Source organism: Lagenorhynchus albirostris, chromosome 1 (genome assembly GCF_949774975.1).
Source record: "Lagenorhynchus albirostris chromosome 1, mLagAlb1.1, whole genome shotgun sequence".
In the NCBI taxonomy this organism is placed as follows: domain Eukaryota; kingdom Metazoa; phylum Chordata; class Mammalia; order Artiodactyla; family Delphinidae; genus Lagenorhynchus; species Lagenorhynchus albirostris.
The window spans coordinates 160,716,583-160,742,017 of NC_083095.1; the positions used below are offsets into that span (position 1 = coordinate 160,716,583).

General features: G+C 44.9%; 1 protein-coding gene across 1 annotated transcript in view; it reads right to left on the reverse strand.

The window, feature by feature from the left end:
* TMC3 (transmembrane channel like 3) overlaps positions 1–25,435 on the reverse strand; it is a 43,770-nt gene that overhangs the window by 12,073 nt on the left and 6,262 nt on the right. The window contains exons 4-16 of the mRNA XM_060120720.1: positions 20,981–21,062; positions 18,182–18,288; positions 17,305–17,403; positions 17,066–17,208; positions 14,391–14,538; positions 13,646–13,689; positions 9,728–9,875; positions 8,040–8,149; positions 5,236–5,314; positions 3,566–3,811; positions 2,594–2,722; positions 2,229–2,296; positions 389–517 (exon numbers count right to left, since the gene is read on the reverse strand). Of these exons, the coding sequence (XP_059976703.1) occupies positions 389–517; positions 2,229–2,296; positions 2,594–2,722; positions 3,566–3,811; positions 5,236–5,314; positions 8,040–8,149; positions 9,728–9,875; positions 13,646–13,689; positions 14,391–14,538; positions 17,066–17,208; positions 17,305–17,403; positions 18,182–18,288; positions 20,981–21,062 (1,532 nt within the window). The remainder of the gene's footprint in view (positions 1–388; positions 518–2,228; positions 2,297–2,593; positions 2,723–3,565; positions 3,812–5,235; positions 5,315–8,039; positions 8,150–9,727; positions 9,876–13,645; positions 13,690–14,390; positions 14,539–17,065; positions 17,209–17,304; positions 17,404–18,181; positions 18,289–20,980; positions 21,063–25,435) is intronic.

Here is a 25,435-nt window from a genome sequence, read left to right on the forward strand (position 1 = left end):
GTTAGAAGCTGGTAGCGACCGGCATCGAGTACGAGGGGGCTTCTGGGCGCTGTTCTTGTTCTGTTTCTCCATCTGGGGGTTGGTTACAGAGTTGTGCTCAGTTTGTGAATATTCATCAAGCCAGGTATTTGTGATGTGTGCCCTTTCTGGATGATTATTAAACTTCAGTAAAAAGTTGTAAAAGATGTGGCATGAGCTTAAGGAGAGTCATGATTCATTTGAGGGATGGGGCATTGACAATGGCTTCAGGGAGGAAAGGCAACTGGAGGGCGGACAAGATTTTGACAGGCAGGGAGTTGGGGAGACCCCCTTGCTGGAGGTCACTCTGGCTAAGGCGAGTGTGGGTGATGTGAGTTCTCTCTGTGAAGCGGACTTGACACTCACTGACCTGGAAGCTCGGAAGACTTGCTGGTGGGGCACGTTGCAGGTCAGCACGGCCCAGCTGCGCAGGTACATGAGCCCAATGAGTTTGAGGACGTTGAAGGCAGGGAGACACGGTGAGAAGAAGGCTCCCATCCTGAAACCACAATGGGAGGCCAGTTAGCGTCTGTTCTCCTCTGGTCTATCTTGGTTCTGAGAGCTTGAGAGTTAAACTCTGTGCTTAAACAACTGAAGAAGCCCCTGGAGATCTGAGACCCCAACCTTCCACCTGCTGGAGATAAGACAAGTCACTTCTGCAGATGAGCAGGGAGCCTGTTTTAAAATATCCTCTTGGCACAAGGATGCTAAGTGTCTCCTGCCTCTTCACACTAAGGAAACGCCCTCTTCCGGTCAAGAGGCAAATGGTGGATAACTGCGATTTCGGGCAAGCTCTAGATTTTGCCTGTCTATGGGGTTGGTGGGGCTACGTTAATATATTATTGACTTTCAGATTTGATCAACATTATGTGGAGCAGAGCTACTTTTGTTGGACCTTGTGCTAAGTAAGCATCCTCACACACTTTGGCCCATTTAACCTTCTGAAACCATAAAAGGAGGGGTAAATAGCCAAAGTTTTTAGACATGAAATGTGGGTCTGGGAAAATTAGGTGATTTGCTCAGAGACTAATAAAAGCGTGACACTATATCATCCAAACTGAGAGACCTTTGAGAGTGACAGATCGGGATAACATCCCGGGAAAACAGAGGTATATCTACCCTGCAAATGAGGGCCAAATACGGAATGAAACCCAGATCTTCTGACTTTAAGGCTAAATCTTCTTATACTGGATGTTTATTCAATACAATACTTGCGAAGTTTGGATTTAGCAGCAGGAAAATAGATACAAAGAGAGGTTTAATAAGTAAAACGCTTTTTTAAAAAAAACTTTTGGTTTCTCACATCAGGCAAGACACTTAGCTTCTCTTTTCCTCAGTTTCTTCATATTTAAAATGGAGAAACGTTAAGTAAATGTTTTGTATTATTTTTAATACTGTATTTGTGAAAATATTTTTCAAAATAAGTGGACTCTAAGAATACAGAATTTGAGTAAAGGGATATTACTTTATATTCCATTCCTCCTGCATTTTACTGAACGATTATGAAGAGAGATTGTGTCTTCTGAAGGTATGGGACACCCAGGTTCTTCTTCTTTTTCGTCGTTTGCTTGTATTTTAACAAATAGCACTTTTTGTGGTCCAGTAGGGAAAGCCAGAGATGGAGGGATGGTTAGGGAGCTCTCCGCCGTGTCCCCATGGACACACACTCCATGTCGATCAGATGATCCCTTTCAGCCTTTAGTATCTTTAGGAACATGATTGCCTTGGCTGGGGGCTGCCCTGGGTGAGCAGACCTCCCCTAGGTCTATCTTTCTGGGGGATAGCCGTGCACCTGGGCTCAATGTCCAAGTGAGAGTACGGAAGGAGAGTGGGTAGCTGAAGGCAGGCTCCCCAGCTGTGACACAGCCACTGATGGAAGTCCTCCTCGGGGGTCAGCAGCCTCTCCTCCTAGCCTCCCCACAATCCTCCCCAGCAGCTTATTCTACTGGTTCTTGTGCAGTTTTGTCTGTTTTTCAGTGACCGATAGTGGCCTAAAAATGGACTATTTCCTTCCTCATTCCTTTCTGCAAAATGCTTAGAAAACCATTACTGAAATTACTATATATGTGAAATAGTTCAATTAGAAACTCTTTATGTCCTTTCTTGACTCTTATGACTGTGTTTATTACGGTCATGTCCCATCCAGACTCGGTAAATTAAAATCTTAGCCCAGATTAGATGTAAGCACAGCAGGAAGCTTTGCTACGTACCAAATCATTCCTTGGTTGTAGACTAAATGTAACACGTTCTCTGCTATTTTGAATTCCCCGTATTCAGGCTACAAGAGAAAACGAACGTCTGCATTAAAAAACGTTCCAACTTTCTTTGCATAAACCAGTTCATTATAGTCAAATACACAGAATTCTCTGCTCGCCTAGATACATAGAGATCATTGTCTGTGAGGCCATCCCAGCAAATGGTAAATGTAAGAAAGAAATGGGAACTCAGCTTTGTACAGCCTTTCCCTCTTCCCTCACGTATTTTCTCTCAGCCATGTCAGTTTCCCAGCCTAGCCATCAGGAAAGGATGGATCTGGCCATACGAACTTCCCCAATGGACACGGTATCTTACTTACAAACTTGCTCTCCAGGTCCCAACACCAGTAGTCACTTAAGTACCGAACGAAAAGTCCTCGGAAGAAGTCTATGAGCAGAATGCTGGCCACAGTGAACAGCATGTCGATGATGGACAGCTTCAGCATCTCCTGCAACACAAGGTGTCCTTGGATGCCACCACGCCCTGCCCTTCCCACTGGCCACCTCTTCCTTGGGGTCCTCCCTTCTCTCTTCATTCCCATGGCTTGAGCCACTGGGCCCCCTCCAATGGCGACTTCATTTTTGGCACATAGTAGCTGCTCAACAAATATTTGTTAATTTGAATTTGGATATCTGAGGCCAGCTTTACACAAAGCCAGGGGAAAAGTCTATGGTTCTGAGCCACAGGAGACTACTTGAGGTGTTATCATAGGATATAGTGAAGGTGAAAGGCAGAGGGGTTCAGAGCAGAGTTTGGAGCAGATGCCTCGGTTTAGGGCTTCATTCTGCTTTTTTTTTTTTTTTTTGATGTGGATCTTTTTTAAAGTATTTATTGAATCTGTTACAATATTGATTCTGTTTTATATTTTGTTTTTTTGGCGCGAGGCATGTGGGATCTTAGCTCCCTAAACAGGGCTCGAACCCTCATCCCCTGAATTGGAAGGCTAGGTCTTAACAACTGGACCACCAGGGAAGTCCCCTTCATTCTTCTTTTACTATCTGTGTTTTGGGGCAAGTTACTTAAACTCTAGCGCTTCAGTTTCCTCATCTCTGCTTCTAAGGATGATAATAAGATTCTAGACTAAGCACTTAGAACAGGGTCAAGCCCATCGTTAATACTGCCTGAGTCCTTACACTGATTATAATTCATTTTGAGACCTGGAAAATCCTAATCCCCTGCTGAACTTTATTTTCCTTTTCTATAAAATAGAGATAATGACACTTCAGAGAGTCGCTAGAATTAAGTGATGAAATGGACACGAAAGGGCTTTATAAGGGAACGAGGGAGCCACCTGTCCAACGTATGTCTCCCAGCATTGGCCTTGCGGACTCTGGGTGGAAGCAGTGGTCTTGTTGGCCTCTGAGAGAGGCGAGGTGTAAGTCAGAACATTGGCTTGTTCCAGGGCCCAAGTGCTGTTTCTCTTGAGCCCTATCCCAGGCCCAGGCATGGACCACTTCTCTTCTCCAGGGGCTGCCCTGGTGACAAAGAAGATGGTAGAATCTATCCAATGAGTTGTGCTATTGGGGGGAGCAGTTTCCTGTGGAGAGAGGGAAGGAAGAAGAAAAGGTTGTCCAGTTATGTGTAAATAAGAATCCATCATGAACACCAAGGATATCACTGCATTGCTTGGGAATAATCTCTTTTTCTTTATCTCTGTTTCTCTCTGTCTCCGACTCTCTGTCTCTCTCTCTCACTATCTCTAGCTTGGTTGATAGCCACTTGACTAGAGTTGGTCCGGTAATGAACATAGAGTTGTAATGAATAGCATTGATTTTTCCCTAGTAAAGTGTCAGAGCCTGTCCTAGGTTACAGCATGTTGTATTTCTCATTCTCACAAGAGTGTCAGGTAAGAATGATTATTCCATGTTACACATGAAGGAACTGAAGCTCAGCTAGTTGAAGTCAAATGCTCGAGGTCATGTTGCTGGGAAGTGGCAGGTAAGGACCCAGTCTACGCAACATCAAAGTCCTGATGCAGAACCATTTCTCCCTGTGGCCTCTTCTGTCTCATAAGCAGCAGGATTTGATGCTAGGAAGGTATGGCTTGGGCAAACAACCCTAAAGAAGCCTCCTACTTCCTGCCTCCTCTTCCCCTACCATTTTGGGATCACCTCACAGGTGGGGCAGGCTTAAAATGACCTCCAAAACTACCCTAGGCTGGGATGGTGGGGCCCGCTCTGAACTGCTCTCCATAAGATATTTATTTTCTCCTGATTTTCTAAGTGAAAATTAGTCCCATGGTCTGCCATTCTCCTGGGATCATTTACAATAGCTGCTGATAACCTTTCCTGATGGAATTACAGCAAAGAGTGTCAAGAGACCCAGGTTTTCATTCCAGCCCTGTCACTGACTAGCCATAAATTCTGGCCTCAGTTTCTTTATCTTGGAAATGAGACCAAATTTCCTATCCTCTGTTGAGAAGACCAAAAATGAACTGATTTTTGAACATGATGAACAGAGTGCAAATACTAGCAGTGATATTGACAACACTGATGATGACTCTATATCTGTATGTGTATATATGTGTGTATATGTATGTGTGTGTATGTGTATATGGGTGTATGTGTATATATGTGTGTATGTATTCAATATGTATGTGTATATGTGTGTGTGTTTGTGCATGTGTAAATATATGTGTGTATGTATATATGTGTGCATGTGTGTGTATATGTGTATGCCTATATATGTATGTGTGTATATGTGTGTATGTGCATATGCCTATATATGTGTGTATGTGTGTGTGTTTGTGTGTGTATGTGTATATATGTGTGTATGTGCATGTGTTTGTGTATATGTGTGTGTCTTTGTGTATGTGTGTGTATATGTGTCTGTATATGTGTATGTATGTGTGTATGTGTGTGTGTTTGTGTGTGTGTGTATATATGTGTGTATGTGCGTATGTGTGTGTGGTGTGGGGGGGGCAGTGGTTGGCTGGGCACGTCCCCAGGACGGAGCACTCACCTCAGTGCTCATGCTGTTAACTTTGTCCAGGAGGGCGATGATCAGACTGTAGAGGTTTCCCAGGTACAGCACAAGGACCCTGAAAGCCACAAGCCCACCTTGAATGACCAGACCACCACTCCATGGTTCTAGACTGACCACAATTTGGGAGTGACCACCATGTTTTGGCTAAGACAGTTGCTGGTTGCCACACTTGGTTTCCTTCAGAATCAGACTGTGGACATTAAAACAAAATACAGAATTCCAGAATCTACACTGTTTCGAGAGGTCTGGATGGGGTCTGGGAATCCTTTTATCTCCTTACCAGGTGATGCCACTATAACCAATCTCTGGATCAGTATTTCAGAACCGCTGGGATAGCAGACAGTGTGTGAGCTCAGGAAGCGGGGCTCTGAAGTGTAGAGTGAATTATCCATGTCCTGTCCTGTCTTCTGGTTTATAAAGTGATTTTCCAGGCATTATCTCATTTGAGTCTCGCCTATGAGGTCCATATTATTATAACCCCCACTTAAGGGACAAGGGTATTGAACATGGGGAGGCCTTAAGTCACCTGCTCGGGTTCACACAGTTAAAAAGAGGCAGGTGAGATTTCAGGATCTCAGTGGTCTGGCTCTGAAATACAGGCTGAACCCGTCAGACGGGCTGAATCAGTGAGGGGCTGTGGGCACGTCTACACCTGCTCACAGGTGGGCAACCTTGAGCAGATGGTACCTGCCCGCAGCAGCCTCTATCAGCCAGTGATCCAAGACTTGATGCCCGTTTCCCCGGAGTTGGAAGGTCTGGGGAAACACGTCATGGAGTTTCCCAGGCTGCAGCCTTGGGTCTTAACAGAAACATGTCTGGGAAAATGAGATGAGAAAGGAAAATGGCAGGTTTACAAATCTCTCACAGGACAGTGGTTGGCACTTGGAGAATCATGAAGCCAGTGCCAGTTGGTGAAAAAGAGAAAGCAGATTTAACATGAGGAAACGACTCCAGATGACTGGAACTTTGAGTCGCCCATCCCCACAGGCCTTCATCTCCTCAGGTGCAGAGTTTACCACCTGTGGCCACCAGTGTGCAGGAGTGAGCAGGGAAACAGGGGCTAGGACACCTCCGGGGGCATCATTCTGACTCATCTTGGCTTTCCCTGTGCACTGTGGAGGGATTCCCTTCAGCTTCCCTTTCTATCTCTGTCTTCACCTAACACAGGGCAGGACCCTCAGAGTCGACTTGGCACTTGTTGGCTGAAGGAAGGACCGAGAGAATTTAACCTTCTGCCGTCTTCGTATCGCATGGCTCTGGTTCTCACTGTGCCCTGAGTGAAAGGTAGCTTCGTCTGCTGGTGAGTTAGTGGAACTAAAGTAATATATCCTACTCTTATTTCTAGAATTAGCCTGAATTCATCAGGGGCAAGTCTCTTGAAGCCCCTGTTTCTCTAGTTTTGAACGAGAATAACGAGGCCAATCTGTATAATAGGACTGCTGTTAGACCAAATGCAATCACAGAATTGATCCTCCCCAGTGCCTGCCGTGAGGGAGTTGCTGAGGACAGCACTTCTCTCTCCTAGGTCAACAGAGGAGGTGCCGAGCAGAGCACAGAGACCAGGGTTCAAGCCTGGGGGGCTGGGAGTGCCTTCCAGAGCTACCCTGGGTGAGGGGCTTCCACACACCCCTTGATCTTTCGAGTGATGTTTTTCTATCTCTGAAGTGACAGTTGGACTTCAAGATCGTGGCAAACTACAGCCTTTTAGCCAAACCCTACCCTCTTCTATTTTTGTAATAAAGTTGCAGGGAACTCGGCCACACCCTTCGGATGATGTATTGTCTGTGGCTGCTTTTGTGCTACAACCTCAGATTTGAGCCACAGAGACCGTGTGGCCCGCACAACCAAAAAGATTTACTATTTGGTCCTTTATGGAAAACATTTGCCGACTCCTGAATGGCAGCCATTCTTCCCAAAGTGCTCTGTGGGAAATTTGTTCTGTGGAACGTGATCAAGCATTACAAGGGAAAGCACAAACCAAACACTGTAGACCCGGGAGGGATGGGAGGTAAATCAGCGGGGCTCGGACAGTGCCACCCTCTGCGACAGTCACCCTAACAGAGACGGGGATTTTTCGGGAAGGCAGTGATGATGCCAGCGCTAGAGAAGAAGTGTGGTTTCAGGGGGCTGGCCCCTCTGACCTCCCCCTCCCCTGCCCCTACTCCCCGCCTGCTGTGCTCACATCTGCATTAACCACCTGTATTCACACCCACTGACCATCCCAGCACAGCCCTGATGCCCGAGGCTCCCTGACTTACAAGAACCGCTTTGAGTCTACGCTTTGGGGAATTATTAGCAAAGCACGATGTTCATCTCGCGTCTGGAAAGACAGCATGGGTCTCTCACCTCTCACGGTCAGTCCACTGAGGGACCCAACGTGAGCGATACACGGCACACTGTCCATCATCTTCTTGGTCCTCTTTCTCTTGTATCTGCTTTTTCTGCCTGTTCTCCCCCTTCCCCTCCCCCTCCCCCTCCCTCTCTCCCACCTCCTCTTCCTCCTCTTGTTCTCATCACCACCTTTTCACCCGTTTCTTCCATCCTGTCCTCCTGGTCCATCCTCTCCAGCCCCCTCCTCTCTCCCTGCTTCCTCTTCCCCCTTCTTCCCACCATTCTCTCTTGTGGTCCCCTGAGTTTCTTGAGATGCAGCCGTAGGGGAAGTCCTGTGCTAAGTTTTGGGGGGAACAAAGCAAGTCCTGGTTCCCGAGGGACTGGGTTCCCACAGTGGGTGGCCGGACGGGTAACCCACAACAAGCCATTTCCCAGTGGGGTGGCGGTACCTTGCCAGCTGGAAGCGCAGTGTGGTCCGTGGGTGGTACATCTCCAAGGCGGCGATGAGGTCAAAGGCTGACGGCGCCAGCATGGTGACGAGGGACACCACCACGCTCACCTACCAAGAGAGGGTGTGCCCCACTGAGCTCCCCGGGGACCCGCATCCCAGCCTCCCTCACCTCATAGTTGGTCTGTAGCCTAATGTTTGGTCGGGGAGGGGGGTATTCAGAGGGTCATGCAGTTCTTACATGGAAAACCTCCCCCAAATCTTGGCTAATTAGCTGTTTTCAAAAGGCCACTTTGCCATGGGTTTATCCCTTCTAGGAACACTCCTTAATCTGAAGACACTCGTACAGGTCTTTTGAGATTTACTGGTGTTTCTGCCACCTTCTCCAATTACCATCTCATTCTATTTCTACTTCCCTTACCTTGGATGGAAGAAGGAAATAACTGTAACTGTTAAGAATAGAAAAGGGAAGGCTGAGAGGTAATTTAATATTCTTTCTGCACATGGAAGATTAATTATCTAGAGAATTATGCCTGGCTCTTGTTTCTCTGGACTTATGTACTTTCTCTGCAAATGAAAAAGGAGGCTTAGCTGGTACACAAGAGGTGTGAGCTAAAGGAAGAAATAATTTCTGAATTTACCTTTAAAATATCTATCTACACACAAGCCCATATTTATCAATATATAACCCACTTAATTCACATAAAACATGAAGAGGTATAGAAAGAGATTACCTAATGCAGTCTCAGAGTTTGAAAAATTATTGTACATTGAGGATAAATTGATAAGTATCACCTGGCCTGCCCACTTTGTTTTTTAAATCCCAAGGATGGTAATCATTTTCATACAAGTGGTCTGAGAGGTAGCATTTGTGCAGGTAAATTGAGCCAAGTGTTCAGGACACGAGTTTTGCAATAAATATTAAGAATTATAAAATTGTTTATAACCTCCCTCTTGGTAATTTTCTATTCATGGGAATATTCCCATAAATGGAGGGGAAAGAGCATTTTAAAAAATAAGCCATACGGGGCTTCCCTGGTGGCGCAGTGGTTGAAAGTCCACCTGCCGATGCAGGGGACACAGGTTCGCGCCCTGGTCCGGGAAGATCCCACATGCCGCGGAGCGGCGGGGCCTGTGAGCCATGGCCGCTGAGCCTGCGCGTCCGGAGCCTGTGCTCCGCAACGGGAGAGGCCACAACAGTGAGAGGTCTGCGTATCGCCAAAAAAAAAAAGAAAAAGAAAAAAATAAGCCATTGGTGTGGGGCTGTTTGGGAAGGATTATTTGTGATTTAGAAATATGGAAAGCACCTAAATGTTCAATAATCCCCACACGGTCAACTTTGACACATGCAATGAAAGACAGTGCAGTTGCCAATGCAAGTCTAGGTGAAGTCAGTTTCTGGAAACATGTATATAGAGAAACACGAAGCCAGAAAAGCAAAGCACAGTCGGCAGCAAAACTCAAACGTAAAGACTGTGCAAATGCCTGAAGGTGTTTTTGAATCAAAATCTTCCTTATTAAGACCAGTGAAATCACTTAGCCAAGGCCGGATGTTGCCACTCCGGCTCCAAGCTCTTGCAGCCCGTGCTCTAGAAGAAGAAGATTGCAATTTTTCCGTGGAGATGTTTCCAGGGAACCCACTTAAGAAACACCCAGGAAACAGAGGGGCAGCTACTGTTGTGTGGGTACCTCGTTCTTTTCCCAGAGCGTCAGCTCCTTCTTGGACTGTGCTAGCTTCTGGGACCGATCCACCACGAAGTAGATGAGAGAGATGCTCCCAGCCAGCGAGAGAAGCACCAAGATGTTGGCGATGACCCTCAGGCAGATGGCCACTGCCCTGCGGGGAGAGGCAGGTGTGAGGACGATATACCGGGCTCTGCACAGGGCGCCCTGATGCACAGAAAAGGCCGGTGAAGGATGGGAAGACATTTACTGCCAAGTGGATTCTCTGCCCTGAAGAATCAGTGTTCTTCCCCCACCCCCAGAATCCCTCATTTCCTAAGAGATCAACAGTGAGTTATTCATCTAAGCCACCAGCATCAGTGGGGCTTTAAACACACACACACACACACACACACACACACACATGCGTTCTGGAGTCTGAGTATTTGGGCTTCAGTGTTTGCTTTGCCACTTAAAATGGGAGTCCTGTGGCGTATGCACATTTCAGTTACAGGAGCTCAGGTACAGGTGCTCAGGAGAGGGAAGGGGGAGGAAGGAGGGGAGGTAATGATCCTGCCTCTCATTTCACACCATGATTTCAATATTATACCACGTATTTACTTGGGATTGGTTATCTGTCTTTTCCCTCTAGAAAGCAAGTGCTCGATTGTTAAAAGTCTTCTTCACGGCTGTATTCTCAGCTCTTAGAACAGGCCCAGTCCATAGAAGCACTTCATAAATATTTGCTGGAGGAAGAAGTAAAGAAAGGAGCTGGGACACGGGCTCCTCTTTCCTCGCCAGGTCTCACTTCCCAAAGGCCTCTTACAATCAACCGTGTTGCTACTACAGTAAGTCCCCTACATAGGAACCTGCAAGTTGCGAACTTTCAAAGATGCGAACATGCATCTGGAACCTGTACCAGCAACGTCAGGCGTGAGTGACATCACAGCTCGCCCCCCGTCTCCTGTTGCTGACGATCCTTCAGCTCTACCATCTCCCACCTCCTCTCCCTCCTCCAGTCACTAACGTTTCTTTCCTGTTCACTCGATGCCAGCCCCCGGATGCCAGCTGTGGTACTGTGCTACTGTACTTTTCAAGGTACCGTATTGTAAGAGTCAAAATGTTTTATTCTTTGTGTTTGTTTTTTATGTGTTATCTGTGTGAAAAGTATGATAAACCTATTCCAGTACAGTACTAGAGAGCCGATTGTGGCTAACTTTGTTGGACTTACGAACACATTGGACTTACGAACGTGCTCTCGGGACGGAACTCGTTCATATGTAGGGGACTTACTGCGTTTACAGTAAGTTTCCAGTTTTAACTGAAAAAACCCTACTCTTCCTGGAGGAGAATTCACTGACTCCAATTGGCTTATCTTTAAGGCATCTGCTTCCGACTTCGGGGTCAGTCTTAGTCCGTTTTCCCTGAAAGCAGAACCTCAGGCAAAGGTGTGTTTGCGAGGAGTTTTTCTGGGAAGTGATGCCAGGAAGTGTGCGTGAAGTTCTGGGGAGTGAGACCACAGAGGGCAGGCGGCTGCAGGGCCTTCTGAGGGGCCTGTGAGGTGGCATCTCAGAAATGCCTGGCCGGGGGGTGGGGGGTGAAAATGCGGAGCGTTTTCCATCAGCTCCTGTTCCCTGGTGGTTCCCAGGGCCACTCCAGAGCACTGACTCCCAGTGCTGCACCCAGTCTTTTGGTTGCATGAACACGTGTGGACTGGGATCTTGTGGGTGCCCCACACTGCAGCCTCAGAGGAGCCCTGGGCAGTGAGCAATGGGTACCAGTGGAGGCTCTGAGGGGCATGTGTGCAGCCGGTGGCAGCCTGCACAGCCTGCCTGGCATCAAGGGCTGGAGAAAGAGGTGTGGCCAGGAGGATTTGGAAGGGCACGCGAGGGGTGTACCACCCGCTCCCCACCCTCTGGGTGACCTTGGGCAGGTCACAACATCTCCTTCTGCACGGATCTTAGCCTTTCCTCTGCGCAATGAGGAAACTCACTCCCAAATGGAATGCTAAGTGTCACCTTGTCTTCTGGCAGAGGAGAGCTTTCGATAAGGCGTCATAGAGCACCAGAGATGGAAGACTTGAGAGTGAGGTCCATTAACACCACCTTAGTGCTTCTTCACTTCCTCCTGTCCCCAGATCACCCTGTCATCATTTGTAGGGTCATGCTACCCACGTGGTCCCTGAGGCAGGTCCTGCATCTCTGGTTCCCCCTCCCCGCCTCCAGCACTGTTGGTCCTTGTGGCAATTACACCAGAAAATGCACGTGATGGGCTTGCAGGGGAAGTAGGCAGTCACATGCTAGTTTTCCCCTGTCTCCACCCTCTTCCTTCCACCTCCTGTTATAATATCCTGGATATCCCAGAATACCTCTTACACATCTATTTTCCTCAAGTTTTGACAGAATCAGGAGGACTCAGGATTTGTGCGTGGAAGAGAGATGAGAATCCGGTTCCTTGCTGATTTGTTTGTTTGTAATAATGAATCATTGAATGAGACGTTTTTTAACTGGAATGCATTTAGGACGGCAGGAGCTTCCAAATTTGAGGGAACATAAAAACCTCCTGTGAGTTTTGCTTTGCGAGACCTGCTAAGAATGTGGAGCCTTGTCTCTTACTCCCAGAGACGTTAATTCAGTCAATCAGGGTGGGCGCCAAAGGGGTCTGCGTCTGCAGTGCCCACGGGTGATTCTGATGTGGGTGGGCGCTCTCTTTCCTCTGAGAAGCACGGATGGAGTCCCATCCTTTCATTTCATAAGTGAGGAATTAGAGGCCCGGAAAAGTCAAGGGAGTTTCGGGGTCATAGAAGTTAATGACGAAGAGAGGGCTAGAATCCATCTTCTGACACCCTGTGGAGAATCCTTCCCACCAGGACACCCTGCTTCCTCTCGGGGGCTGGGTGTTTCCTCCACTCCCCAGGTCTCCAGCACTCCCCAGGACAGGCTTTCTGCACTGTAGGAACTAATCATGGGGCTTAAAGAACCAGTGAGGATGGACCTAGAGCCTGTCATACAGAGTGAAGTAAGTCAGAAAGAGAAAAACAAATACCGTATAATATCGCTTATATGTAGAATCTAGAAAAATGGTAGAGATGAACTCATTTGCAAAGGAGAAGTAGAGTCACAGATGTAGAGAACAAACGTATGGTTACCAAGGGGGCAGGGAGGGTGGGATGAACTGGGAGATTGGGACTGACTTATACACACTACTGTATATAAAATAGATAGCTAATGAGAACCTGCTGTATAGCACATGGAACTCTACTCAATGCTCTGTGGTGATCTAAATATGGAAGGAAATCTAAAAAGGAGAGGATATATGTCTACCTATAACTGATTCACTTTGCTGTACAGCAGAAACTCATGCAACATTGTAAAGCAACTATACTCCAATAGAAATTAATTTTAAAAGAAGAACCAGTGAGGATATTGGATGAGCAGGCGTGTCCGGCCCAGGAGGACTGGGTCATCGCCTTTCTGTGTCGTCCATTCTGTGGCCAAAGGGCCTCACCCTCACCAAGGAAGCCCTCACAACCTTGAGAAGAACTCCAAAGCCGAGAAGTCACTTTAGAAGTTTTGTCGACAAGCATTGGATACTACTTGTGTCCTAGGACTTCAGAGGTTCGTTGCTAAATAAAATTAGTCTTTGCTTAGTTTAACAAACTAGAAATTGGTGCTAAAAAAAATCTTTTATTATCTAAGTAAAAGAACAGGAAGCTGGTCAGCCTCAGACCTCTCACCCTACTGCCGGATCCATGGAAGGAGGAACAACTCCGAAATACTGCTATTGAAAAATTATGGGGTTCCCACATTCCACATTACCAGAAGGACAGGCTTTAAGGAGAAGAACTGCCTGAAAAGGTGTGAAAATGAGATCTAGTCTAGTGACTTTTCTACTAAATTAAAACAGCTTATCAATGAATTCAGGATGGGGAGTCTTCATACATACAGGTTTTTGCTCTTCTTCTTCTCCTGTTCTTCCAGTATAGCCTCCTTTAAAGAAAGACACATATGGTATCAAAAGCTTAGCATCATCGTTAATCATAAATATTCAGAAATAGTTTATGAAAGAAATGACTTATCCAGTATTTTTCATCATAACTTCAATGTCTAGACTCCATCCAATAAGATTCTATTGATATCAGTGCTTTATATGATAATAGATAGATAAAAAAGGAAATTGGGGAATGGGAAAAAGAGAGGAAGGAGTAAATTATTTAGGTCACTGAAATGATCTAAATCATTTTTTTTCTCAAAAGGGGGCACCATTGAACTGTCTGTGTTGTTCAGTAGATCCAGGTCTCCGAATGCCTTTGACTGCATTATCTTCTAAGGTAACACTAAAAGCTTATATCCCTCACATATATGTATTTATTCATTTACAAGTACACGCAACACGGTAGCAATCCATTATGCAAATGAACAAAGATACACACACTGAAATTTTAGAAGGATGAAAGTAAAAAAAAAGAGACGTTCCCGTATTTTTCTCCAGTACACCATCCGATTGTTTGGTGCCTGTTGGAGGCACAGTATGTCACGTCTCGGTGCAGACCGTGGCTGCCCTGGTCTGTGAGCACAGTGGGAAGGAGACCACGCTGACTCTCCCAGCAGAGGGCCAGCGGCTCACGCTGTGAAGGCTGTGATCTGCAGAGCCCTGACTCCCGGCAGCCTGAACAGGCTCGCTTACTCACCCTGATGCTGTTCACGATGGCAGCGGTTTTGCTCTCTGCCGCCTCTGGGTTTCCAATGAGGTAATCCCAGGCGCAGAACACCCGCCAGCAGAACGTGTAGTTTTCATTGGACGCGCTGGCGAGGCTCATGCGGGAATTCTTAGCCATCCTGCAAAAAAGGACCAGAGAAAACCATAATTTGAAAAGTTACATGCACCTCAATGTTCCTTGCAGCACTACAATAGGCAGGACATAGAAGCAACCTAAATGTCCACCATCAGATGAATGGATAAAGAAGATGTGGCACATATATACAATGGAATATTACTCAGCCATAAAAAAGAATGAAATAATGCCATTTGCAGCAACAGGGATGCAAATAGAGATTATCATACTAAGTGAAGTAAGTCAGAGAAAGACAAATATCATGATATCATTTGTATGTGGAATCTAAAAAAAGGCTACAAATGAACTTATCTACAAAACCGAAATAGAGTTACAGATGTAGAAAATAGACTTATGGTTATGGGGGGTTAAGGGGGAGAGGGATAAATTGGTAGATTGGGATTGACATAGACACACTACTATGTATAAAATAGTTAACTAATAAGGACCTACTGTATAGCACAGGGAACTCTACTCAGTACTCTATAATGACCTATATAGGAAAAGAATCTAAAAAAGAGTGGATATATGTATATGTATAACTGATTCACTTTGCTGTACACCTGACACTAACACAACATTGTAAATCAATTCTACCCCAATAAAAATTTTTATAAAAAAGGACCAGAAAGGGTCATGTAAGAACAGTGTCAGGAGCAGGTTCAGCCACTAGGGGGCTGCTGCGAGTCCACGCAGAGCAAGGAGCCGCATCTGGATGTGGGCAAGCAGAGTGCCGGCTGGGTTCAGCCCCTCTCCTGGCTTGCGTCCTCAGCCAACCCCTTTGAACAGTGTGAAAACAGCAAATTCTTGGGTGAGTCCGGTGCACAAGCTCTCCCGTCACTGGAGGTCAGGAAGTCCCTGAAGGTGTGTGCATCCACTGCATCTCTGTGCGACTGTGATTGTGAAACCAAATTCTTTACTCTGAGCTGAATCCATCTCCTTGGAGCCCCTGCCCATTGAAGTAACTACCCCACCTCACCAAGCAGAAGCACTTCGGATCCCTCCCTAACACGACTTTCCCTCAGGTGTATGGGAAGGCAGGGGTCACGATCCCTCCTTGGGTGCAAGTTCCCTGTCTTGTAGACCATCTCTCCTGTTAGAAGCTTTTACTACTCTGTCCATCCATACTTCCTGCTCCCGAGTTGACATCAATTTGTCTCTTAAATTGTAACATCTCGCAAAGAGCCCGTGTTCTAGGTGGGGTCGTGGGGTCTTGAGGCCATCCAGAGGCTAAGCTGGAAAGCTTCATGGGAACTGAAGGTCCTCAAGTCACTGTGCATCTCCCTAGGTCTTTGTTTGATGATGGTGACGATGGTGATGATGATTGTTCTATCTTTTTTAAATCCCAGCCCCTTCTACCTGCACTTTGCAAAGATGTCACAAGGGGCAGTGTGATGAAGACGTACTGGTACACACGCATCTGAGGGAAGTAGCAGGTGAGCCAAGAGGGTGGGGGCCCGCTTCTCCTTGGGCTCAGAGCCTCTCTGTCACTCTGCATTTATCTAGCTCCTACACAGAATGTAACAGCCTTAAGGGAACCTGGTGATATTCTGAGCCAACCTGCCCATTTTACAGATGAGGCCCCAGCCAGTCTGCTTTCTTTGCACTGCGCCCTGCTTTCAATAACCAACTACATGTTTGAACTGCATCACAACACAGACGAGACTGGCCTTTACGTAATTTGTAACTAGGTCACAGGCAAAAATATAGTCGAGAGGAAGCTTTGCTTTCTGCAACCTCTGGTCACCTAACCCATCTCGTTCACCTCTCTTTTAGTGCAGTTCCTATGAGACAGGCTGGGACCTGGGACCCTTTGCTGCAGTGCTGCAATGCTTGCACATGGACACACCTCCCCATGAGCAACAAAATACAAAGAAACTGTATGGGACTAAAAATAACTGTGTGCTTGTGCAGCTGGGGCAAATTCTGGACCCAAAAGATACAAAGAGACCAAAAAAACCCAACTGCCACTTTTGAAGAGCCTGGAGCAAAAACAGGGTGTTGGGAGCAAAAGCAGGGGGCTGCGCATGACCCCTGCACACACCACCACCTAAGGGGTGGGCAAAACACCTAAGCCACCCTTCTGGCCTGACACCTGGACACACACCTACCCGCACCCCATATAACAAACAAGCTTGCCCCCCTTCAGGGAGCAAGGGAACCTGTTGTTTGCTTTTGCTCCCTGCTGCTGCAGAAGGGGCCCTAGTAAGGCCTTGCCTGAATCTCTTGTCTGGCCTCTAGTCAATTTCTATTGGCTGGGGAAGGCCAGGAACCCTGGTCGGTAACATCTACATTGTCTAAACTGATGTTACCTGGTAAGTCTATTTGATTCTTGTCTCTCCAGACCCAACACAGAACCTGGCACAAAGCTTCAAGGGTTCAATCAGTGTCGGTTAAAATGAGCATTTATCTCTTTTATCTGTGGTCTCCTCATCTGGAAAATGGCCTTGACTTTACAGGGTGAGTGACAAGATGAAATGAGATCGTATGTATCATTTTGGCATGTATTTTGAGAAACTGAACAGACATACTTTTTTAAGAGAATGATGAAGCTGTAAGCAAACACTGCCATCCCCACCAGGAAATAGGCCAAGGGCAGCCGGTAGCCAGCCCTCCCGATCCTCCTCTCACTGCCATAGTAGCCATAGAAGAGGACTGAGTATTGGAGGTAACCCTGCAAAGAGAGCACTCAGTGTCACTTCTGACTCCCAGGTCCCAGAACATTCACCACCCGCCTCGAGACAAAAGTGTGGCCAAGCCTGAACCTCACCCCCAGGGACCAGACGGTGTCCAGATCTTGGGCAGACGCAGTGTGCTCCTTGGGGATGGTCTTGCTGGCTGTGCTTCCAAAGGGTTGGCCTGCAATGAGCTGGTGAGAGAGGAAAGGATGTCACACGGTCCTCTGGGTGGGAAGGGACCAGAAGAAAAGGGGCCACTGATCTCCATGCACCTCTGAAGATGCTGCACATATGAGGTCCCTAGGGGGTGGATTCATGGATGAGACATTAATCATGAGTGGCCAGATTTTCTTTTTGCCTGATCGGGGCCTGTCTGGGTGTACTCTCTCTAGGCTGGACGTGGCTTCTATGGGTGGATGACTGAAGCCACTGGGTTTCTAGAATGGCATGGGACATGGCCCCATTTACTTTACAAGGATGAATTTTAGTTGAGAATTGGTTTTTATTTTAACACAATGTCTGCAAACTGTCCCATAAGCCAAATCTAGCCTGTCGCCACTTTTTGTGTGGCCCGAGAGCTAAGGTTGGTTTGTGCATTTTTAAATGGTTGGGAAAAAAAAAAACCAAAGAAGAGTAGTATTTTGTGACACATAAGAATGATGGGAACTTCAAATTTCTGTATCTATAAATAAAATTTTATTAGAATACCGCCACACTTATTAGTTACCTAATGTCTATGGCTGCTTTCGTACTACACAGTAGATTTGAGAAGTTGTGACAAACCATACGGCCCAGAAAGCCTAAAATATTTACTCTCTGGCCCTTTGCCGAAAACGTTTGCCAGGCCCTATTTTAACACAGATTATCCTTCCCATTAGGATAATGAGTGCGGTTGTCTAATGCTATGGCTCTAAACGTCTCTACTTTTTAACAAATGGCACTTTTAAACTCACCGGAAATAGTTCTTACCTCTGGAAGGACAATAAAAGCACCTGTCATAACCGTGAGCACAATATTAATTCCAAATAACCATCTCAAGAATATGAAATAAGAGGCAACACCAGATCCAAAATGACCTAAAGAAAGATAATGAGAATGGTTTATAGAAAATCTTCCCAGTGTAAGAAGTTCTCTGTAAAGCAACACTGTAATTTTTCTTACAGCAGCAGGACATAGACTAAGAATGCCATAATTGTACCTGTCAGGGTGTTGTCCCACAATGATCATTTAGAAGGATTACGATGTTCATTAATGTCTCCCAGTCATATACACAGATCCCTAATCCCTAATGGATTACTTTCCCTAATGTCATATTGATCGAAAATGCTTTTATCAAATTTACATTTCACCTATGTTCAGAAGTATCAGCATCTTTTGAGAATTTAATATATTTCTTTTCTATTTTGCATAGTTCTGAAAATTCCAAGGATATTCTAAGGATTCTTTTGTCTTAATTTCAAAAGAAATAACAGTATGTTACATGTTAACATTAACATCTCACATAGTGTTAGATGGGTGAAGGGGTTATGAGAATTCTCTTTGTCACTTTTCCATACATCTAAACTTATTCTAACATAAAAAGTGTAGTTAAAAACAAATTTCTATTGAGAAAACAAGGGGGCATAGAAGAAGTTGGACTGGGATATGGGTGATACTTGTGGTGACTTTCTGGACTTGTATCATACTTTGGAAGAATAACGTCTTGAAATTTTATTTCAAATCTAGCTTATGTTTCATAATAGGTAGGAAAACACAAAACATCACAAAGACGACCAAAAAATTACCTACTGCAAGGTTACTAAATTAAAATCACTACCAGAATTACTTTCTAGTAAATTTTTAGGGGAACCCTCCATTTTCATTCTATATGTGTATTTTTTTTTGTATAAAATTGGCATATCTCTATAATATGCATCTTGAGCTATCAATATATTATGAGCATTTTCTCATACAAAATATCTCCCTATAAAATGAATTTTATTGTTCCAGCAAACCAATTTTACATAATTGATTTAACTTATCCCCCACTACTTGACACTTAGGAAGTTTCTAACTTTTCACTAGGGTAAATAATTCTGCAAGAATCAATTTCTGTCTAAGGTCAGATTTCCTGGAAGCAGAGCCTGAGAAAAGGGTTCAGCTAACATGATATATTGAGGAAGTGCTCTCAGGATAAAGGGGGTGAGGGGGTCAAGGAAGGTCAGGGGAAAGAGCTAAGCAAAGATGTCGTCTCAGCTGGAGCCCAGCTTAGCCTTATCCCATGGGGACCTTTGGAGGGCAAGTTGCATCATAAGTTGGTTCTACTTTGAACAAAAAGCTGGACTTGAATACCCCTTTGTCATTGCCTCTAGGCTACCCATTGGGTCTGGGGGAGCAGGTGATGAGTGCCCACCATCTGGAACAATGTGGGCCAAGGCTCATCCTCTAGAGAAGGAGACAGCTATGAGTCATAGCAGCTAACATTCAGAGCAGCTGAGAAAAAGTGGACCAGCCAAGTAAAGGGATCTGGGCTGGGCACCAAGTGTGTCCACACAGCCTAGTGCATTGATTTTGTTGTGGCTGTTGTTTTCTCTGGTTGTTAAGGAGTGGAAGAGTTCTATCAAAGAGTACAAACATTTTGAAGACGTTTGGTCCAAATTATAACTTTCCCCTAGAAACATCATCCCAATTGACATTTCCACCAGCTGGTATTTAATTCCACTTCAATGTTGAAAATTTTTTACCCCCTCAATTTGTCATCTTTTAGATCTGTTTATTTTTTATGTATGTAAAATTTCTTTGATGTATAGTTAAATACAACAGTACTTTCCTTGATGATTCCTTCTTTACTTTTATAATTTGACAGGCTTCCATTCTGAGATCACATTACTTATATTTCTTTTAATTCTCTCATGGCTTCCTATTTTCTATTTAAATATTTAATGGAACTTTGAAATGAAAGATCTAATGTTATTCTTTAAAACAGTTGAATTGTTCCAGCATCATTTATGGTGCTGGGGTACACTGTTTCAATTCTTGTAGCTTTTATAATGTATTTTAACATTTTGGTTATACAAGTTCATCTGAGTTTTTCCTTTTAAGAAAGTTTTCAATTAGTTTTTTTTTCATATGAGTTCATTATGTTGAATACAAAAAACATTGCATTGAGAATTTTATTGGAATTGCATTAAAACATAAACATATTGAGAAAATCAACACCTTCCAAATATTAAATCATTCTATGTCTCTTCACAAGACTTTAAAAATATCCCATGGTCCAATTTTACAGTTTCTTTATTTCAGACTTCTGGTTATATTTATTCCTGGTCTTGTGTGTTGCATTTGTGTGTTTGTACTGTGTGTGTGTTTTTAAAGGTGACTGTGATTGATTTATTTTTTAGGATATTTTTCTAAATGATTACAGTCACTTCTCTCCAAATGCAAATTTCTGCATTTTTGTTCTGCAATTGCCATGTTATCCTTTTATTCCTCTACACAGGTTTCCCCTCTATCCTTTTGAGTTTGTATTGTGTCTAAGGCATGAACGGACAGAGAACTGCAGAGCCACAGTGGAACGTGGGACCGTTTTTATCCTGGGAGGTGGTGGGGACAGGCACTGTGTCTTCCATCTCCACGGACCCATGTCCAGCCTAGGTCGGCACTACGTGTGCAAGGGCCCCTGGCTGCTCAGTGTAAGGTCTGGGATGTACCAGACCCGTCTCAGGCCTCACCGTTGTCTGGCTACGGGCACCGCATCCCCACCCCACTCCTCCAAGTGCCAACACTTACTCTCGATTTTCTTTATCCTCATTTCCCAGGGGATGAAGATGACCACAAAGTTACAGGCCAGACGAGCAAACTTCCGCCACAGCTAGACAGGAGGGAGTAGGATTAGAGGACTTGACATTCGTGAAGACGGCAATGCCTTTGTGGAACCAGGGTCCTAAATGGAGGCGAGGCCCGCAGACACACCAGTTGATACCTTTCATTATGATTTCACAGGCCTTTAGGGAGCCCGAGGACCAAAGCAGCCGCTTGTCTTCTCTGGGCTTCTGCCCAGGTGAAGGCTCCTGTTAAGGGCTCTAAGCTGCGGTGTCTGTACTGAGGTGCATATTCTCTAGGGTTTCAGCCTGCCTTATTCACACCATTCCTGCTGTGAGGACTAAGAACTACTTGAGGAATGATGTCCAAATACACCCCCTTGGTCTCCTCCGGGAGTGGGGCTCAGGAATCCACATGGCTCACAAACTCCCCAGTGATTACAGTTCCCGTCCCTATTTAAGGACCAAGAGTCTAGAACATACCCTGAAAATGAGCCCCATTGTGTGCCTCCCATCCTGCAGCTGGAGCTCATCTCCCAGCCTCTCTCCTGGCCAAAGTTGCCAAAATAAGGTCTGGAAATTTGTCTTGGATGTTGAAGACACAATCGCCAAAAGTTCAAAAATATATATATTTTTTTTTCTCAAAGGAGAATAAAGCAAAATGTGAAAATGTTCCCTGACACTGGGCTTTCTCTCCCACAACATTAGCAGGTTGTTCATTTTAACACACAAACAATGTGGGTTTGTGTTGGAAGCAAATGATATCATTGCAGAAAGAAGGGTTACAAATGTAATGACAACCTTCTGAACTATAAGACAGCACGTGGTCCTGATGCAGACATGCATGATTATGTTATCCTGAATATGTCTGCTAAGGCCAAAACAGCTGCTTGTAAATGAAAATCTACTTGAATGTTATCAGAAGTTGGAATTGTTCACTTTCTGCTCATGATTTAAGACCCAACTCAAATACAGCTACTCCCATGGAGACCTCACACAGATTCTCTGTAGCCAGAAATACATTCTTCCATCTGTAAACTTCCCCAGCTATCATTCTGGTCTCTGATAATGCTTATCACATCCTAGCTTATATTGCCTTTATATTGTTCACCTGGCTTTTTCTCCTCCAGTATTGAGAGGAAGACCATGGCTTTCTGATTTGTCATCCCCTACAGCAGACAGAGGCAGAATGCCCAGTATCCTTTGGGGAGGGTTTGGTGTTGAAAGCATTTGAGTTTCTGGTCCATTGTAAAGTCGTTAAGAGTCCTCAATTGGTAGAGGAGCTGTCTAGGAGGGGAGAATGGCCAGTAGGAGCCTGTGGCTTAGCATGAGCTGGGCATTTTATAGAAGAGAATAAAGAAGAGAGGAGTGAGATGCGGTCCAAGAGTTAGGTCATGGCCAGATCAGGTGGGTTAGAGGAAGGAGTTTGGATTTGATTCTAAGTGTAATGAAACTCTGTCTATCTATCGTATCTATCTACCATTCATTATTATTAGTAGTTTTAAAAATAAGTTTATTTTATTTAGTTATTTAGTTTTGGCTGCGTTGGGTCTTTGTTGCTGTGCACGGGCTTTCTCTAGTTGCCGCAAGCAGGGGCTACTCTTTGTTGCTGTGCACGGGCTTCTCATTGCGGTGGCTTCCCTTGTTGCGGAGCGTGGGCTCTAGGCGCCCGGGCTTCAGTAGTTGTGTCTTAAGGGCTCTACAGCGCAGGCTCAGTAGTTGTGGCACACGGGCTTAGTTGCTCCGTGGCGTGTGGGATCTTCCCAGACCAGGGATTGAACCCATGTCCCCTGCATTGGCAGGTGGATTCTTAACCACTGCACCACCAGGGAAGTCCCTGTCATTCATTATTTTAATTAAAGGATGGCATGCGTAGTTTACTGTATCAAAGATTTCCCTGGCTCCTATGTGGAAGAGAGTGGAAGATGGAGGGACATGAGTGGAAACAGGAAGATCTGTTATGAGGCCAGTCAGTCTATACACCATCATGGGCAGGTACCTTTAGCTTCTGCACAGGGGAAGCGTTCCTGCCAAATCATGCCATGAAGGCTCTCAGGAAGGATGACGTCCCTTGCTGGTATCATGTGAGAAACCAAGGACATAGACTATTCGAACTAGAAGACATCTTAAGAATCAAGCATGAAAACCTCGTCAGGTTCCAGGTCATTACCCAGAGCAGGGAAACAATGGCAGAAGGACCTAGGTGTCCTGACTCTTGGTGTTTGGTGTTCCATGTGCCCAGGGTAGCATTTCTGCCTACGTGACTGCATGGGTCCTGGTGGTCTCACATGCTCAGACCTTGCTTTCTTATGAAGCATAGAAATAAACTGGTGCCAAAGGCAGATTGTCTGCAACAAGGTGTTTTCCTGCTGGAATCAAGGAGAAACCCATGTGCACAGAGGATGCAGGTGGGAAACAGTGGGAGGGGTTCCAGAGGACGACTTGTGTTCTGGAACTGTGATTCCCAGGAGAGGATAGAGTGGCAGCCCTGGTGAGTGGTGAGCAGGATCTCAGTCGTGGGAATCATGGGAGAAAGTGTACAGTAGTTACATTATACAAAATTTACTATTTGAAAAACGAAGTTATCATTTTTCTAAGAGAAACCAAAGACTGTAAATAGAGACAAAACTCACTGGGCTGCAGGTAACAGCTAGAGAGCTTCTGTTTTCTCTGCTTTGGAGTGGCTGCTCATCCTCAGGGGTCTGTATTAAAATTTCCAGCGTAAAAAAATTCTAAATAGGGGCTTCCCTGGTGGCGCAGTGGTTGAGAGTCCGCCTGCCGATTCAGGGGACAGGGTTTCGTGCCCCGGTCCGCGAAGATCCCACGTGCCGCGGAGCGGCTGGGCCCGTGAGCCGTGGCCGCTGAGCCTGCGCGTCCGGAGCCTGTGCTCCGCAACGGGAGAGGCCACAACAGTGAGAGGCCCGCGTACCGCAAAAAAAAAAAAAAAAAAAAAATTCTAAATATAAAAAGGTAGAGGAATGATGTTCAGAATGAGAAGGGGGAAAACCAAAGTGTTAGGAAGACATGGTGGGAGGATGATTTTCTTTGACATTTTGCTGTGTGTCCAGAGGGCAGAAGACACTGTATCTCAGCCATCTCTTTACCCTGAGTGCCCAGCACAAAGCCTGGCACATGGATTAAGCTGAACTGGGTTGAACTGCTTTCTGTAGGGCCGCTGGTAAAATGGAAAGGACTGGGGCAGCTGTGTCTGCTAAGTGCAGGCTGAAAACTGTGGGACAATCTGTAGGTAAGACTGAACATTTGGATCACTTTTCTCATTTTAAAAACTCTGACTCTAAGAATTCAGTCCATTATTAACTTATACCTTTAATCCACTTTGAGCCCACTGTTACGAAATGCCCCAGGACTTTTTCATTGTTATATATATTACAGGTTGTCTGAACCCAAGTGAGAAACCTTACATTATTTCAGATATTTTTCCATAGCATTTCATACAGTTTATTTAGAGAAAATGAGAGAGCTTGGTGGCACATATGCTTATAAAAAGATAATTTTGTTTTATAGATTTATTCCATAAGCTCCATCATAGTGTGACAGGCATAAAGAGTTATGGGTAATTTTGATCATAGGAGTGGATTAGCGTCTTCAGGCAGATTCTGTGAAAAGTAAGAAGAAAGAAAGCCAAGGCACAATCTTGGGGATTCTTTGATATTTTATAACTATTCAGTTATGCAAAATTTATGACCAGCTTTAATTTAAACTTTACTAAGAATATTTTTTGTTTCAGAGAATCGAAAAAGAGTGTGTCTGTCAGTTTTTGTCTGTTAAAATAATAAACTTGAAAAAACTACAATATTCAGCATTAGTGGAGATACTATGAAGACAGCAAATTCTTTCCTTGTGGATGGCAAAGCTTTTGGAGAATAATTGATTAGTATTTATCACGAGCCAAAAAACATGGATCATACTCTTTACTACAGAGGTCGTACTTTTGACATTTATCCTAGAAAAAGAATTTTAAAAGATAGAAAAAGCCGTCTGTGCAAAGACGGTCTTTGCAGGGCTGTTAATACTAACGAAAAATTAGAAGCTATTTAAGGACCACCAGCAGGTACATAACTAATTAAATTAATAGACATTTTTCTGATGGAATATTACACAGTCATAGGAAACAATAGGTATAAAAACTACATAGCAACATGGAGAAAAATCCTTGTTATGGTGGTAAGTGAAAAAAAAAGCAAGACAAAAATATTTGTATACTCTACTTACTCCGATGTGAAAATGATATATACAATGGCTGAAATGTAAAATTTTAAAAAAGATTCTATCTTGGGAAGTAGGGGATTATAGTAGGAGAAATGATTTTTTTTCTTTGCCTTGGAAACATTTATGAAAAGTATTGGAATGTCTATAAACAGATAATTTCAATGTACACTAAAGTTTAACTGCAAGTAACTGA